The following is a 16,081-nucleotide window of genomic DNA, read 5'->3' on the forward strand; positions in this document are numbered from 1 at the left end:
CAGACCCGCGTGTCGCCACTTTCAGTGATAGCAGACCGAGCGCCACCACATGGCAGGTCTAGAGAGACGTACGAGCACTCGCCCCAGTTGTACAGACGACGTAGCTAGCAATGCACACTGACGAAGCCTCGCTCATTTGCAGAGCAGATAGTTAGAATAGCCTTCAGCGAAGTCAATGGCTACGACCTAGCAAGGCGCCATTAGTAACATTGCATGTATCTAAAGAGTCTCACTTGTATCGCCACAATCTCCAGATGTACCACAAGGATGGATTAAAGTTAAGTATTCCAGCAACTACGTACTTTTCTTTATAGCATTCATTACGTATCCTGTTTCAGACCTCACGCCATCCTGCTTTAGCTTAGCGCGTGCCTTTCAGCTTCCTCTCATTGTGTCTAGGCTGTCTTGTCTAGACACAACATTTTGTATTAGTGTCAATGTATTATGTATAATTGAAAACAGTTCCTACCCATTCCTGATTGACTTTATAATATTAAAAGTAGGAAAAGCAAATAAATAATTTTCTGTAGTTCACTCTGACTTAAGTTTCATGCCATAAATACCATAGAAATATCCCCCACAGAAAAACCGCAGCTATACGTACATATCATTTTGTGTGTTCTCTATATCATTTTTAAGACCTCAGTGTACATAACAATATCACAAGTGTGTCATATAAACTGTTTTTATTTTGTCTCATCTACATTTGTAACTTTAAGAAATTAAACACAGTTTCATTTTAAAGCAGCTTACACTCTCTAATATTAACAATTTTTTACCAAACTGGAATTTTTTAGCCTTTCAAAAAGACATAAATTTTGTGATTTTTGTATCATATTTGTCATCTTTCTTCAATACTCAAGATACTGGCAATAATGAGTTGGTTCATTGTATTGTGTTTATTTCTGACCAGTCACATAAATACGCATTGAAATTTGTTGCAGGTTGTGGAGCTAAATGATAGTCACGGGCAGCTGATGGTCCACTGGGCTGGCGAAGGGTCGGATGTCATCATCTGTCTGGCCAAGGACCCACCTGGACTGTACACGAGGGCCCGACCTTCTTCAGTATATATTTCGTATGATTACGGAGACAGTTTCGTGAACGAGACGGAGAAGTTTCGCGTTGATGCCGGAAGGATAGTGTATCCAACCTTGGACAAATTTTACAATCACCCACATTTTGTTTCATATGTAAGTAGATAAATATCTGTTTCTGAAGTATATATATAAATCTGTGTGGCCTAAAGAATAGAAAAGTGATAGTACTAACTTTCTGCGTGCAGTACATTAGTTCACAGCATGACAGTCCTGTGTTGCCAGTGCGAAGATGATTGTTGGCAACCAACGGTAGGCAAAAAGAGGAGATGTATTTTGAATACATAAATTGAAAAACTATACATCCTTCAGTGATTAGTTTCCTCATATTTGCTTCTAAAGCCTTAATGTATCTTCTGGAAAATCAAATCCTCTGTATGCTGAGTAATCTCTTGGAATGAACTCAACTTTTACATCAACATACATTTTGGATTACCTGCTATTTTTCATCTGTGAGCATTTTTTAAATGCAAATAGTAGCACACATCAGTAAAATAAAAAAGTTTTCTAAAATGTTATTTTCTAAAATGTTATATGGTTACCGTATAAAAGGAATTTGTTTCCACACGAACAGGCAATATATCCTTGCATAGCTGACATATATGGAAATACTAACAGCATTTGTAAATTGTGTGTCATAGCAATGTAACTTATTTCAAGCTTTGTTTTGTTTTTTGACATTTGATATTACAGCTGCACATGATAATGACCAAGGGTCAGAACTGGCCACTAATGAAACATAAATCTGAAAGTGAAACTTCAACTTTTTCCACTAAATTTAACAACCTTTGGCAGTTTATGGTTTTCAGTGGTTGCTTCAATTGCCACTGTTTTTATCTTTATCAGTATTTTGGAATGAAGGCTGTGATCACAGGATTAATTTTTACCATAATTGTAGGTCTAGATTACATTGGAAGGCGACAAGGGTGGTGTTGTGAGCTAAGGCATTGATGTAATATGAGAAAAAACTAATCCGTAGTTGCCTAACAGTTCAGTGATGACAATTCACTTAGTTTCAGGGATTATATACATCTTACATTACTTTGTGTTGTAATTTTGATGTATATCATGTGCACAAAATTATCTTGTGAACTTGTGGGATTATGGCTACAGTTTCTTGAATAAGATGTGCACTCTGTGGCTATGTTTATACCAGGATTTCACACAGTAAATTCAACCTACTGTGTTCCCGTGACAAATGAAGAGTGGTACCAGCATTGTCCACAAGGAGAACACGGCAAGTGGCATAATCAGATTTCCTGTAAACTTCACTCAGTGGAAGAGGAGCCAGCATGAGTGAAAATGTCTTGCCTTATTCGTAGATGTTTGGCTGTTTCTAAAAAAATGAACATAGAAGTTTTAGATGTAATTTAGATACGTACTAGTGTGAGATTCGCTCACCTTAAATGGTGGTGTAATGGTTGGCATTGCAGCATCTCAGTTTTGTGTCCCACATTTGAAACCTGATTATTGTTTCTATTTATTTATTTATTTATCTAAAAACAAAGATGATGTAACTTACCAAACAAAAGCGTTGGCATGTTGATAGACACACACACACACACACACACACACACACACACACACACACACACACAAAAAAAAAAAAATTCAAGCTTTCGCAACCAATGGTTGCTTCATCAGGAAAGAGGGAAGGAGAGGGAAAGACGAAAGGATGTGGGTTTTAAGGGAGAGGGTAAGGAGTCATTCCAATTCCGGAAGCGGAAAGACTTACCTTAGGGGAAAAAAGGACAGGTATACACTCGCTCGCGCGCGCGTGCGCCCCCCCCCCCCCCCCCCCCGCCCCCCCCCCCCCCCCCCCACACACACACACACATATAGAGACACATGTGTCTCTATATGTGCGGATGGATGTGTGTGTGTGTGCGCACGAGTGTATACCTGTCCTTTTTTTCCCCCTAAGGTAAGTCTTTCTGCTCCCGGGATTGGAATGACTCCTTACCCTCCCCCTTAAAACCCGCATCCTTTCGTCTTTCCATCTCCTTTCCTCTTTCCTGACGAAGCAACCGTGTGTTGTGAAAGCTTGAATTTTGTGTTTGTGTTTGTTTGTGTGTCTATCAACATGCCAACGCTTTCGTTTGGTAAGTTACATCATCTTTGTTTTTAGATATATTTTTCCCACGGGGAATGTTTCCCTCTATTATATTTACTTATTTATTTATTTATATATCTGCCCATGTCTGTAAAAGATTACTATACAAATGGTTTTCAATGTATATTGGTATAATGTTGGCCTTATTCATCAAATAATTTTATGTCCAGTAAATGAATTAAAAAGAAAGAAAAAGAAATTAGTGAACAGAAAAAATAATTTGAAATTGTTCTCAGTGAAATTCCTGTATTGTCTCGATTCATAATGAATAGCTAGTGCCAGTTTTTGGAAAACTGGATTGTTATGTGTGGTTTGCTGCAAAATTATTGCCAATGTGGTAAATATTTAGCTGGGCTGAGGTGCTTGCGCACTAAAAGGTGTCTAAATTATGTCGAAAACTTTGACACTTGTTTTCTCGCAAATGGTTGAGTATCTGCAATTAAGCTGAGACATGCGTTTGCTTATTTTGCCTCCTCTTCCACTGAGCAAAGTTTCTGGCACTTACTGTTTTCTCCTTGTAATTAAAACATGCAACACTACAGTCACGCATGCCAGATCTCTCTCCTAAGAGTTATCAGGTGCATCTCTCTGGCGTACTGGCAGATACTTGCAATTTCATTTTTGCGGTATGTAGATGGAACTGGCCCAGACAAATACTACTGATAACATGTTTCATTTAGTGCCTTGTGTCAGTGCAAAGCATTGGTTCAATTCCTATTGCAATTAAAATTATTTGTAAAGTGGAGTTTTATGTGCCCATTTGATGGAGCAGTACCAAATTAGTCTTGTATGATACTCATAGCTAGTACTCTAGCAGCGACTGAATGATGCTGCTGCATCTCAGTAGCAGTCAGTGCAGGGAAGAGTGGCATACTGGTCGCTGCTGAAGAGTTTTACTGACCCTGGTAATGCACTAGACTAATTTGGGTCTGCTGTATCAAGTGGGCATGTAAGTACCTGCATTAAAAATAATTTTGTAATGAGAAATAAATAGATGCTTTTTATCAACACTGGGTGTCACGTGACAGACTTGATGAGCAGTATTTGTTTGGGCTGATTCCAGGTGCACAGTGCAAAAACTGATCATCACAGAAAATGTGTCTGGGGGTTGAGGCTAGGTATTCACATTTTTATCTGTCACTTTCACCATGTTTTAATTTTTGTGTGTTAGAATACTTATAATACACTGTATTTGGTGCTTCTTTTACAGACTGTATTCACGGACCTTGCCAACAGACTGGTGTACTCAACTTTAAACGATGGACACAGCATACGTGTGTCCTATACTAATATATCATTCACGCCATCGGACGTTCTCTTCAGTGACTCTGATCCCCGGGTATTTTTGATTCTTGACAGAGAACACCAAGATCGTGGGGTGAGTATATTGTCATTGCAGCTCTGTTTGTTTTCTGGGGTACTAAATATTGGTTACAGATAGTTGTTAGTGTGTTGTAATTAATTTTTTTGCTGGAATGCTTTGAGTTTCTATAAATATTTGCATAAACTCTTGTGCTAAATGTGTGCTCCTGAATGATAGGTACCATTCTTGCTCGGTCTTTTGTTAATGCGCAAACCACAGCAAAGTATATCGTGGCTAGTACATTGAGGAGTGCGGTATTGCTCAACCGATATAGTGAATGCTAAAGTTTCCTTTACAGTCTTTTGTGTAAAATGATTAAATAGTGTGAAAATTTCATTGACAAGAAATTTACTTCACATCATAAAACTTTTCTGCCCAAAGTAATCTACTACTTCTTTTCATTTTGGCTATCTGAGACCATGTTAATTCAGTTATCTTTTATTTCTGCTGGTCTTTGTCCTTGTCCAATATTCTTTCATTCTCATACGTTGCAACTTCCTTCACTCTTCTTCCACAATGCTTTTGCCTTGTGTGTAATTTTGTCATGGAAGCGCACGACAGCTTGAATTTGGAAGTAACCCTGTGGTGTCACCGCCAGACACCACACTTGCTAGGTGGTAGCCTTTAAATCGGCCGCGGTCCATTAGTATACGTCGGACCTGCGTGTCGCCACTGTCAGTGATAGCAGACCGAGCGCCACCACACGGCAGGTCTAGAGAGACGTACTGACACTCGCCCCAGTTGTACAGCCGACTTTGCAAGGAAAGGTTCACTTACAACTACGCTCTCATTTGCCGAGACGATAGTTAGCATAGCCTTCAGCTACGTCATTTGCTACGACCTAGCAAGACGCCGTATTCAATTGATATTTATTATGTGAAGCATGTATCATCAAGAGAGATGTTCTACAATTGTGGATTAAAGTTAAGTATTACATCATCTACGTACTTTATTTGCAATTCTCAAGATATTGTCCTGTTCCAGACCTCACGCCAGTCAGCGTGTAATTAAACGCGGGCATTTCGGCCTCCTCTAGAAAAACAGTGTTGGCTCTTCTGCCAACACTACAAAAAACCCTGTTAGAAATCTCTTTCTCCTCTATTCATATTTCTTCCAGACCCCTTTGTACCTCTCAAATCTAGCATACTTTGGGTCTCTTGTTCAGAAGATACTGTGTTATCTGATGTATCAACCTCCTCAAACTCCCTCGGTTCATTCTAAGGATGTGTCCGAAGAATGTGCTCTGTCTTTTCCTGACAGTGTCAGGGAATGTCTCTATCTGGGATACACTTTTCAATTCAGTTGTCTTCTGTATTGAGTGTATCCTTCTCTTAGAGGCTGTACTATCCTCCTGAGAATCATATGTTCCAAAAGTTCTGGCCTCTTAAGTAACACTGTTCTTATGAGGTCCAGATTTCCTGCCGAGATAAGTTTTCAGGGTTGATTTGGCAATGTCCCACTTTTTCATTGATTGAAAGATTCTTCTTATTGTAAATGTTCACGGTTAGTTTTTGTCCTAAGTTGTTGTTGTGGTCTTCAGTCCTGAGACTGGTTTGATGCAGCTCTCCATGCTACTGTATTCTGTGCAAGCTTTTTCATCTCCCAGTACCTACTGCAACCTACATCCTTCTGAATCTGCTTAGTGTATTCATCTCTTGGTCTCCCTCTACGATTTTTACCCTCCACGCTGCCCTCCAATACTAAATTGGTGATCCCTTGATGCCTCAGAACATGTCCTACCAACCGATCCCTTCTTTTGGTTAAGTTGTGCCACAAACTTCTCTTCTCCCCAATCCTATTCAATACTTCCTCATTAGTTATGTGATCTACCCATCTAATCTTCAGCATTCTTCTGTAGCACCACATTTCGAAAGCTTCTATTCTCTTCTTGTCCAAACTATTTATCGTCCATGTTTCACTTCCATACATGGCTACACTCCATACGAATACTTTCAGAAATGACTTCGTGACACTTAAATCAATACTGGATGTTAACAAATTTCTCTTCTTCAGAAACGCTTTCCTTGCCATTGCCAGCCTACATTTTATATCCTCTCTACTTCGACCATCATCAGTTATTTTGCTCCCCAAATAGCAAAACTCCTTTACTACTTTAAGTGCCTCATTTCCTAATCTAATTCCCTCAGTATCACCTGACTTAATTCGACTACATTCCATTATCCTTGTTTTGCTTTTGTTGATGTTCATCTTATATCCTCCTTTCAAAACACTGTCCATTCCATTCAACTGCTCTTCCAAGTCCTTTGCTGTCTCTGACAGAATTACAATGTCATCGGCGAACCTCAAAGTTTTTATTTCTTCTCCATGAATTTTAATACCTACTCCGAATTTTTCTTTTGTTTCCTTTACTGCTTGCTCAATATACAGATTGAACAACATCGGGGAGAGGTTACAACCCTGTCTCACTCCCTTCCCAACCACTGCTTCCCTTTCATGTCCCTCGACTCAACTGCCATCTGGTTTCTGTACAAATTGTAAATAGCCTTTCGCTCCCTGTATTTTACCCCTGCCACCTTTAGAATTTGAAAGAGAGTATTCCAGTCAACATTGTCAAAAGCTTTCTCTAAGTCTACAAATGCTAGAAACGTAGGTTTGCCTTTCCTTAATCTTTCTTCTAAGATTAGTCGTAAGGTGAGTATTGCCTCACGTGTTCCAGTGTTTCTACGGAATCCAAACTGATCTTCCCCGAGGTTGGCTTCTACTAGTTTTTCCATTCATCTGTAAAGAATTCGTGTTAGTATTTTGCAGCTGTGACTTATTAAGCTGATAGTTCGGTAATTTTCACATCTGTCAACACCTGCTTTCTTTGGGATTGGGATTATTATAGTCTTCTTGAAGTCTGAGGGTATTTCGCCTGTTTCATACATCTTGCTCACCAGATGGTAGAGTTTTGTCAGGACTGGCTCTCCCACGGCCGTCAGTAGTTCCAATGGAATATTGTCTACTCCGGGGGCCTTGTTTCAACTCATGTCTTTCAGTGCTCTGTCAAACTCTTCACGCAGTATCATATCTCCCATTTCATCTTCTTCTACATCCTCTTCCATTTCCATAATATTGTCCTCAAGTACATCGCCCTTGTATAGGCCCTCTATATACTCCTTCCACCTTTCTGCTTTCCCTTCTTTGCTTAGAACTGGGTTTCCATCTGAGCTCTTGATATTCATACAAGTCTTTCTCTTATCTCCAAAGGTCTCTTTAATTTTCCTGTAGGCGGTATCTATCTTACCCCTAGTGAGATAGGCCTCTACATCCTTACATTTGTCCTCTAGCCATCCCTGCTTAGCCATTTTGCACTTCCTGTCGATCTCATTTTTGAGACGTTTGTATTCCTTTTTGCCTGTTTCACTTACTGCATTTTTATATTTTCTCCTTTCATCAATTAAATTCAACATTTCTTCTGTTACCCAAGGATTTCTACTAGCCCTCGTCTTTTTACCTACTTGATCCTCTGCTGCCTTCACTACTTCATCCCTCAAAGCTACCCATTCTTCTTCTACTGTATTTATTTCCCCCATTCCTGTCAATTGCTCCCTTATGCCCTCCCTGAATCTCTGTACAACCTCTGGTTCTTTTAGTTTATCCAGGTCCCATCTCCTTAAATTCCCACCTTTTTGCAGTTTCTTCAGTTTTAATCTACAGGTCATAACCAATAGATTGTGGTCAGAGTCCACATCTGCCCCTGGAAATGTCTTACAATTTAAAACCTGGTTCCTAAATCTCTGTCTTACCATTATATAATCTATCTGATACCTTTTAGTATCTCCAGGGTTCTTCCATGTATACATTATCCTAAGTACATCTTGTTTATTTGTCCTCTCATTGCTTCTGTTATTTCAGTCATTAATGGGCAGTTCACTTTTTGTGAACCTCACTGAATGATGATAACTGCAACAGGCCGCAACTGAAATCCGTGCAGTTGCTTTTGGTGGTGAAATACTCTTCTTGTAACAATTCAAGAAAGGCACTGACCAATTTAAGTGTCTTCACAATGAGAGCATATCAGTATACCTCAGTTGCTAAGAATGTTGTATGCAGGAGGAAAAAAGGCTAAAATTTGAGTTCCTGCTGGTAAAGTTTTGTAACAGCAGCACTCTGCCACTGAGGCAGGTGTCATTCTACAATTTTTGTTTACGTGGTGTAAAAAGTGAGTGTAGATAGAGCTCTCGGGCCTTTTCACTATCATCCTATACAAGTAGTGCCTGTCTGTTGCCGCGCTGGCCTTTCAGCTATTCTGTCACATTGGCATGTAAGCGACACTCTTCTGTTGATATACGGGTGACGAGGGAAGTGTATGTTCAATGGACCACTGATTTGCACAGTTGTGGTTCGTAGCTAGATGTAAGAAATTCTGGTGTAGTACCAGGTGTTTCTCCAGCATATTTGAGAAACTGTGGTCCACAGTTTTGTGAGTCTATTGAATTACTGCACGAGAGCACCAGCCACTGAGCAGCAATATCAGCACAGACTGAAAGCCCCTTCCTATACTCAATCATCTTCTCCCAAACACTTGTACTGCTACAAGGAATGTTTGTATAGAAAGGAACCTTAACAACTGCAAAATCAGTCTCTTTTTCCTAATTGAAAGAAAATCCCAATACAGTTCTGTGGATTTGGCTCCAAGTAACTCACTAGAGCTGAAACTAAAAACTGAAATGACCAGTACCTGGAGATAGCTGTTTTACAATTCAGAAGCCCGCTTCTCATTGTTAGACTCTTAGTCACCAACAGCACGTCGACGGGAGCAGAATCGAGGGACTGCGAGCATTCGGTTCACAAATCAGCCAGCTGTCATCGACAGGAACTATCTGCAATGGTCCCTGGCTTTCCTTAAGTAGCTACTCTCCAGGAAGAGAAAAAGTGTGGTCTTGCAGTTTGCTGTTGCCTGGCCAAGTGTCCAGTGGTCCGTAGCTATCAGTACCTCTCCTGGCAGTTTAGGGGTTTATTTGAAAATCCCAAGTGACTGCTATGGACTGTGTGAGCATTGCATTACATTGACAGGCACATTACAGCTGTCATGCGTGTTGCTGCTTGTACGCCTGGGCACCATAGTAACAACAATAATAATTATAGTGGTACATTTGTGACTAGGTGTAATCTAGGTATAATAAAGAATACTATTGAAATTAGCAGGTAGAAGCCAACTGTGAGGATGGACAGTTCGGGATCTGAAGAAGTGTAGGAACACGTGAGACAATACTGACCCTGTGCCTGATTTTAGAAGATATGTTAAAGAGAGGCAAACTTACATTTATAGCATCTGTAGATTAGAGAAAGCGTATGACAGTGTTCATTGGTATACACCCTGTGAAATTCTGAAGGTAGCAGGGATAAAATACAGGGAGCAAAAGTTACATATCGTTTGTACAAAAACCGGAGTTCAGAAAGAGAATTGAAAGGCGTGAAAGGCAAGCATAAGTGAGTGAAACAGAGTTGTAGCCTATCGCCCATGTCCCTTCTACAATGCCACACCCAGCAATAATGTACTTCTACAATGCCACACCCAACAATAATGTACTTCTACAATGCCACACCCAGCAGTAATGTACTTCTTTATTGACTATAAACCTAAACCTAAATGGGCATTTTTATTACCATAGAATAAAAATTAAAGCTCTTATTGTTTAATATTGCATTATTAAAAATAAATAAACTAAATGAGTATTTGGTGATAGTGTTAACCAAATATATGTCACAATTAAATTTTATTACAGTGAAACAATAAACCATTTAAATAGGCAACAGCCATAAGATCAGTTGTAGAGTAATGTGTATTATCTCCTCACTTTTAAAAATTCATATCTTTGTTCACAGTCAGATATCAATGTTGAAATTTTTACAGTATGTTGCTATCGTATAGGTGCACAAACTGTGCAAAAATCATATTTTGGTATTCAGTCCCACCTGAGATAACTATTCCCAAACTTTACAGAAAAATGAAAATTTTCAAATTTCAAAAATTCATAAAAAATTAAGGAAAAATTTGTAAGTCTTCTTGTTCTATATGAGGCTGGTAGTGTATGATATCTAACTGTACAAAAAAATACTCTCATAAATCACTCCCTGTTTGTTATTTTTGAGCCTAAAAAGTGGATTTTTGAAAATTTGGATACCAAACTTTGGAGGTCATTTTGACTAGCTATTTTTGAATTTAGGGTATTTTGTGTAATAGACAATGTTGTAGATGACACTTTTCTAAAACAATCATGCCAATTGCAATGTTGTAACTTAACCGAGTGCAGAGATATTAAAATTTTCGCTAATGTCTCCAGATTGAAAAATCGCCGCGTGCCTACAAATAAAAATGGCCACCATTCAGTAAAGGTACAAGATAAATTATTTTAGAAAACTGATTTGAACTTCTCATATATAGGACAATCACATATAAAAAAAAATTAAAATATTTAAAAATGGTCAAGCAACCATCACTGTACCACTGGACCCTGTCAAATGGCTACCCATATTGAGCCACATTACACCCCCTGGAAGCAGCTTTTCTCCGTGTGTTTAAGAGCGTACGAGGAAACCTGTAACTCCTACCCATCCAGATGTGGTGATACTAGAAAGAAACTTTCTTCGATCAAGAGAACCACACGTGAATACGGGTGTGGAACTGCACTCGTGCCACTGCTCAAATTAACTAACTTGCCCTTCACACTGCCAGATCTTACCCAGCGTCGGAAGGAAACCTCCTGCCGTTCTGGACTCGCTTTCGGGAGGACAACGGTTCAATCCCGCTTCCGGCCATCCTGGTTTAGGTTTTCTGTGATTTCCCTAAATCGCTGCAGGCAAATGCCGGAATGGTTCCTTTGAAAGGGCACAGCCGACGTCCTTCCCTAATGTGATGAGACAGATGACCTCGTTGTCTGGTCTCCTCCCCCAAAACAACCCAAACCAACCCAACCCAACCAAACCTTCTTGCCTTTCACCAATCACACTGAGTATATATGATGGTTAGGAGAATATGCACCATAGTGGCAGGAGCATGGACTCTTTAGATTGGGTTAGGTTCCATCTCCAAAATGCGTCCACAGTCTTGGTCTCACGGTCGCGTTTCGCTTTCTGAGCATGGGGTCCTGGGTTCGATTCCTGACGTGGTCAGGGATTTTCACCTGCTTCGAGATGACTGGGTGTTTGTGTTGCCGTCATCATTTTATCATCATTCATGAAAGTGACGAGATTGGGCTGAGCACATGGTTGGAATTTGTACGGGCACTGTTAACCGTGCAGTTGAGTGCCCCACAAACCAGTCATCATCATCTTCATCATCATTATCATCCAAAATGCGACTATGGAGCAGTCAGGCAAACCATTCACTGCAGTGTTGTGGAATGTCCCAGCAGGTCATATTGTGGAACTTCCCAGGATTACCTGATGTCAGTGAATGGCACAGATGTTTTATATTAATAATTTAAATGTCTGTTCTGTAAATTTTGTGCCATTGTTTGTTTGTTGTTTAATAATGTGCTTACAAACTACAAAATAAGAAAGTAAATAAATAAATAAATCCAAAGATACATGATTCCCTGTAGAAAGACAGTTGTTTGGGGAAGATTATCATCAGGGGAGGGGGGTGGAGGAGAGAGAGAGTGGAGTGGAGCACAGTACTGTCAGACTTCTAGTTCACTGCCTTAGTGAGTTGTGCAAATGCTGCACTTGTGTAGTACTCAGCAGGCTCTCTTGAAACTTTTACCTTCTGTTTTGTGGCGGCGTTCGTAGCGACAAACAATTCGCTGTAGAAACGGCTTACGAAGTCACCGCCACACTTTTAATAGCGGGCCGACCGGTCCGCTGGAACAGTGAACAGAAAGATGAAAACCCAAACACTCTGATTAAATAAAAGTCGGTACTTATCTTTATTAACGAAGATACAGAAACACAGTAGTGAACTCCGTGTCTACAGAGATCTGTCTAGTTCGAGTCGCAGCGGCTAGGTCAGCGTCGGCTGACGACAAACAACAACTCTGCTGCGATGAACACACTACTGACTAGCAAGTACACAATTCGGTGGCGAGTATACAACTGAGCGGCGAATACAGAACTGTCCTAGCACTCGCGACTCCAGCGCTTAAGAAACCAGAAGCCAGCGGTGGCGCGCGCAGACTTGCGGCGATTTACTGTCTCGCTGGCGCTGCTTATGCGGACGGCGTCCGGACTTTGATGCTGCCAACCTTGTGGCAGCGGGCTCGGGTGGCATTACTGGCTAGGATTTAACACTCCTCCCCCCCCCCCCCCCCCCCAAATCGCCGCACCATTGTTGAATAATGACGTGGCGAGCGTCGACGGCGGGGGAGGGGTCTGGCCGCAGGCGTAGCAGAAGAGACCGGGGCGGAGACTGTTGTCGGTGGCAGTCCCCGGTCCGCACCCCAGCATTGGCTGCGCGGGGCCTCGGGAAACACCAACTGAAAACCGAGGTCAGGGTGCACGCCTGTGACCACGGGCGCAGCTTCTGGTACTGGACGCGACGGGGCGTCGGGACCCACGAAGAGAGGCAGCGTCTCCTGACGCTGCGTCGACGGCTGCTGAGTGGGTGCCGGACAAGGCGCTGCGGTGTCAGACTCCTTGGGGGTGCCCAAGGAAAGCGGCTGCAGGACAGGCTGCACAGCCACCGCTTGGGAAGGTGGCCCGGCTGAGGGGTCGACGTCCATCAGCTCCGAAGGCGGTGGCGACTGAAGAGGGACCGCAGGCGCCGGAGCGACCACCTGGGGCGCTCCAGGATGAAGCTGCGCGGGAGGCATCAACGGGACGGGCTGCCGGCGTGGTAGCGGTGACGGCTGCTGCTGCTGCCCTGGGGGCGGCAGCAAAGTCGGAAGGCGCGGCTGGAACCCGCCGCGGACCAAATCTGTGGACAAAGAACGAGCGGCAGAATCCGGGCGGCCAGCGCGGCGCAACTGGTTCTGATGCCTCCTGTGCACCCCAGTAGCACCTTGAACAGTATAAAAACCGCGACCCTGGACACTTATCACGGTACCACGTTCCCAACAACGGCGACCGCGATAAACTCTGAAAAAAACGGCGGCGTTGCGCTGAAAACGTGTGCGATGCTCACAAGTGGCGGGTCGATCCGGGGGGTGCAACAACCGTAGTAGGGTGCGATGACGACGGCCGTGGAGAAGCTCCGCAGGCGAAGGGCCGTCGCATGGCGTGGTCCGGTACGACGACAGGAACGTGATGAGGGCCTGCTGACGAGAGTGCGTAGCACGAAGGCAGTCCATATGATCCTTGAATGTGCGTACAAAACGTTCCGCTGCACCATTCGATTGAGGGTGGAACGGCGGAGTAAGAACATGGCGAATGCCATTGGCAGAACAAAAACTTTCAAATTCAGCAGAGGTAAATTGTGGACCATTGTCAGACACTAAAACTTCTGGAAGACCCTCAATACAAAAAATTGAAGTCAACGCCTGTATAGTTTGTGCAGACGTTGTAGACTGCATGGGCACAACAAACGGAAAATTACTAAATGCATCTATCACGATGAGCCAACGAGAATTCCAATATGGACCAGCGAAATCAATATGTACTCGCTGCCAGGGACCGGCAGGGCGTGCCCACTCAAAATAGCGTTGAGGCGGAGCAGCTTGGTGTTCGGCACACGTCAAACAATCCGTAGACATCTGCGTAATCTGCTTATCAATGCCGATCCATGTACAATGACGGCGGGCAAGCTGCTTGGTGCGGACCACTCCCCAATGACCTTGATGCAACAAGTCGAGGACCTTGGATTGGAGCACTTGGGGAACCACGACACGAAGCTGGTCATTCTCGGTGCGTAACAGCAAAACTCCGTGCGAAACAGACAACAGACAACAGATGACGTTGCGGATAATAGCGACGAACCACAGGATCCGATACGTCCTTTGCCTTGGACGGCCAACCACGTTGAACAAAACGTAATAGTAGACTCAGATGAGGATCCGTAGCTGTCTCACGTGCCACCTGACGATAATCAATCGGAAAATCCCGGAGGGATTGATGCTCATCGGCGTCAATCTGATGGCAAGAGTCGTCAGAGGAATCGAAGACATCATCCGCAGCAATCGGCAATCTAGAAAGCGCGTCAGAGTTTGCATGCTGAACTGTAGCGCGATACAGTATCTCATACTGGTATTGTGATAACAAAAGAGCCCAACGTTGTAGTCTCTGAGCTGTCCGCTGAGGAACTGGTTTAGATGGATGAAACAGTGACGTCAGGGGCTTGTGATCTGTTACTAAATAGAATGGTCTACCATAGAGGTAGTGATGGAATTTTGTGACACCGAACACAATAGCCAACGCTTCCTTGTCCAATTGGCTATAATTACACTGAGCTTTGTTGAGCAATTTAGATGCAAACGCAATAGGACGTTCGGTGTTACCGACTCGGTGAGACAACACAGCACCGAGGCCGAAAGAAGAGGCATCACAAGTTAACACCAGAGGCTTGTGAGGGTCGTAATGGACCAGACAACGATCATTCAATAAAGCCTCTTTAAGCTGCTGAAAGGCTGATTGGCAATCAGCTGACCACACAAACGGAACATTCTTATGGCGGAGATGATGCAACGGTGCAGCAATCTGTGATGCATTAGGTATAAACCTAATATAATACGTCAATTTGCCAAGAACTGCTTGCAATTCATTCAGATTGCGGGGGGCGGGCAAATCACGAATAGCTGCTAAATGTGACTGGGAGGGATGAATGCCTTGAGCATTAATAACATGTCCCAGATACTCCATCTCCGTAAGGAAAAATGAACATTTATCGATGTTGCAACGTAGGCCTGCCCGAGACAACACTTTAAACAAACACTCCAAATTACGGAAATGTTCAGCAGGCGTCCGACCGGACACAACAATATCGTCTAAATAGTTGCAACACGATGTCACATTAGCCAGAAGTTGTGACAAAAAACGCTGAAAAACAGCTGGAGCTGATGCACAACCGAAAGGCAAACGCAGAAAACGGAACAACCCCAACGTCGTGTTTATGACAAAATACTGTTGTGATTGCTCGTCGAGGGGCAATTGCAAATATGCTTCACGGAGATCAATTTTGGAAAAGAAACGAGCTTCCCCTAACTTATCCATCACCTCGTCCGGTCTAGGCAAAGGAAAAGAATCAATGACAGTCTGAGGATTAACTGTCGACTTAAAATCAGCACACAAACGTAACTTGCCAGACGGTTTCTTTATAATAACTAAGGGAGAAGCCCACTGGCTCGCTGAAACGGGTTGAATAACACCATTGTTTTGCCAATGACGAAGTTCATCTTCTACAGGTGCCCGGAGGGCGTGAGGCACTGGACAAGCATGACAAAATCGAGGCTGAGCATTAACTTTTAACGTAATATGAGCGGCAAAGTTCGCAGCACAACCTAGTTCGTCTTTAAATATGTCACTGTATCGTTTACACAAATCGGTTATGCTGTCTTGAGGAACAACAACAGAATTAATTTGCAACACATTGTCTTGGATAGACAGGCCAAACAAGTCAAAACAGTCTAATCC

The 16,081-nt window shown here is 42.6% G+C and overlaps 1 protein-coding gene across 3 annotated transcripts in view; it reads left to right on the forward strand.

The window, feature by feature from the left end:
* The window catches only part of LOC124717273 (sortilin-related receptor-like), a 230,660-nt gene that overhangs the window by 21,421 nt on the left and 193,158 nt on the right, over positions 1–16,081 (forward strand). For all 3 annotated transcript variants that reach the window (XM_047244086.1, XM_047244088.1, XM_047244087.1), the window contains exons 2-3: positions 945–1,193; positions 4,421–4,588. In XM_047244086.1, the coding sequence (XP_047100042.1) occupies positions 945–1,193; positions 4,421–4,588 (417 nt within the window). The remainder of the gene's footprint in view (positions 1–944; positions 1,194–4,420; positions 4,589–16,081) is intronic.

Source organism: Schistocerca piceifrons, chromosome 9, assembly GCF_021461385.2.
Source record: "Schistocerca piceifrons isolate TAMUIC-IGC-003096 chromosome 9, iqSchPice1.1, whole genome shotgun sequence".
NCBI lineage: Eukaryota > Metazoa > Arthropoda > Insecta > Orthoptera > Acrididae > Schistocerca > Schistocerca piceifrons.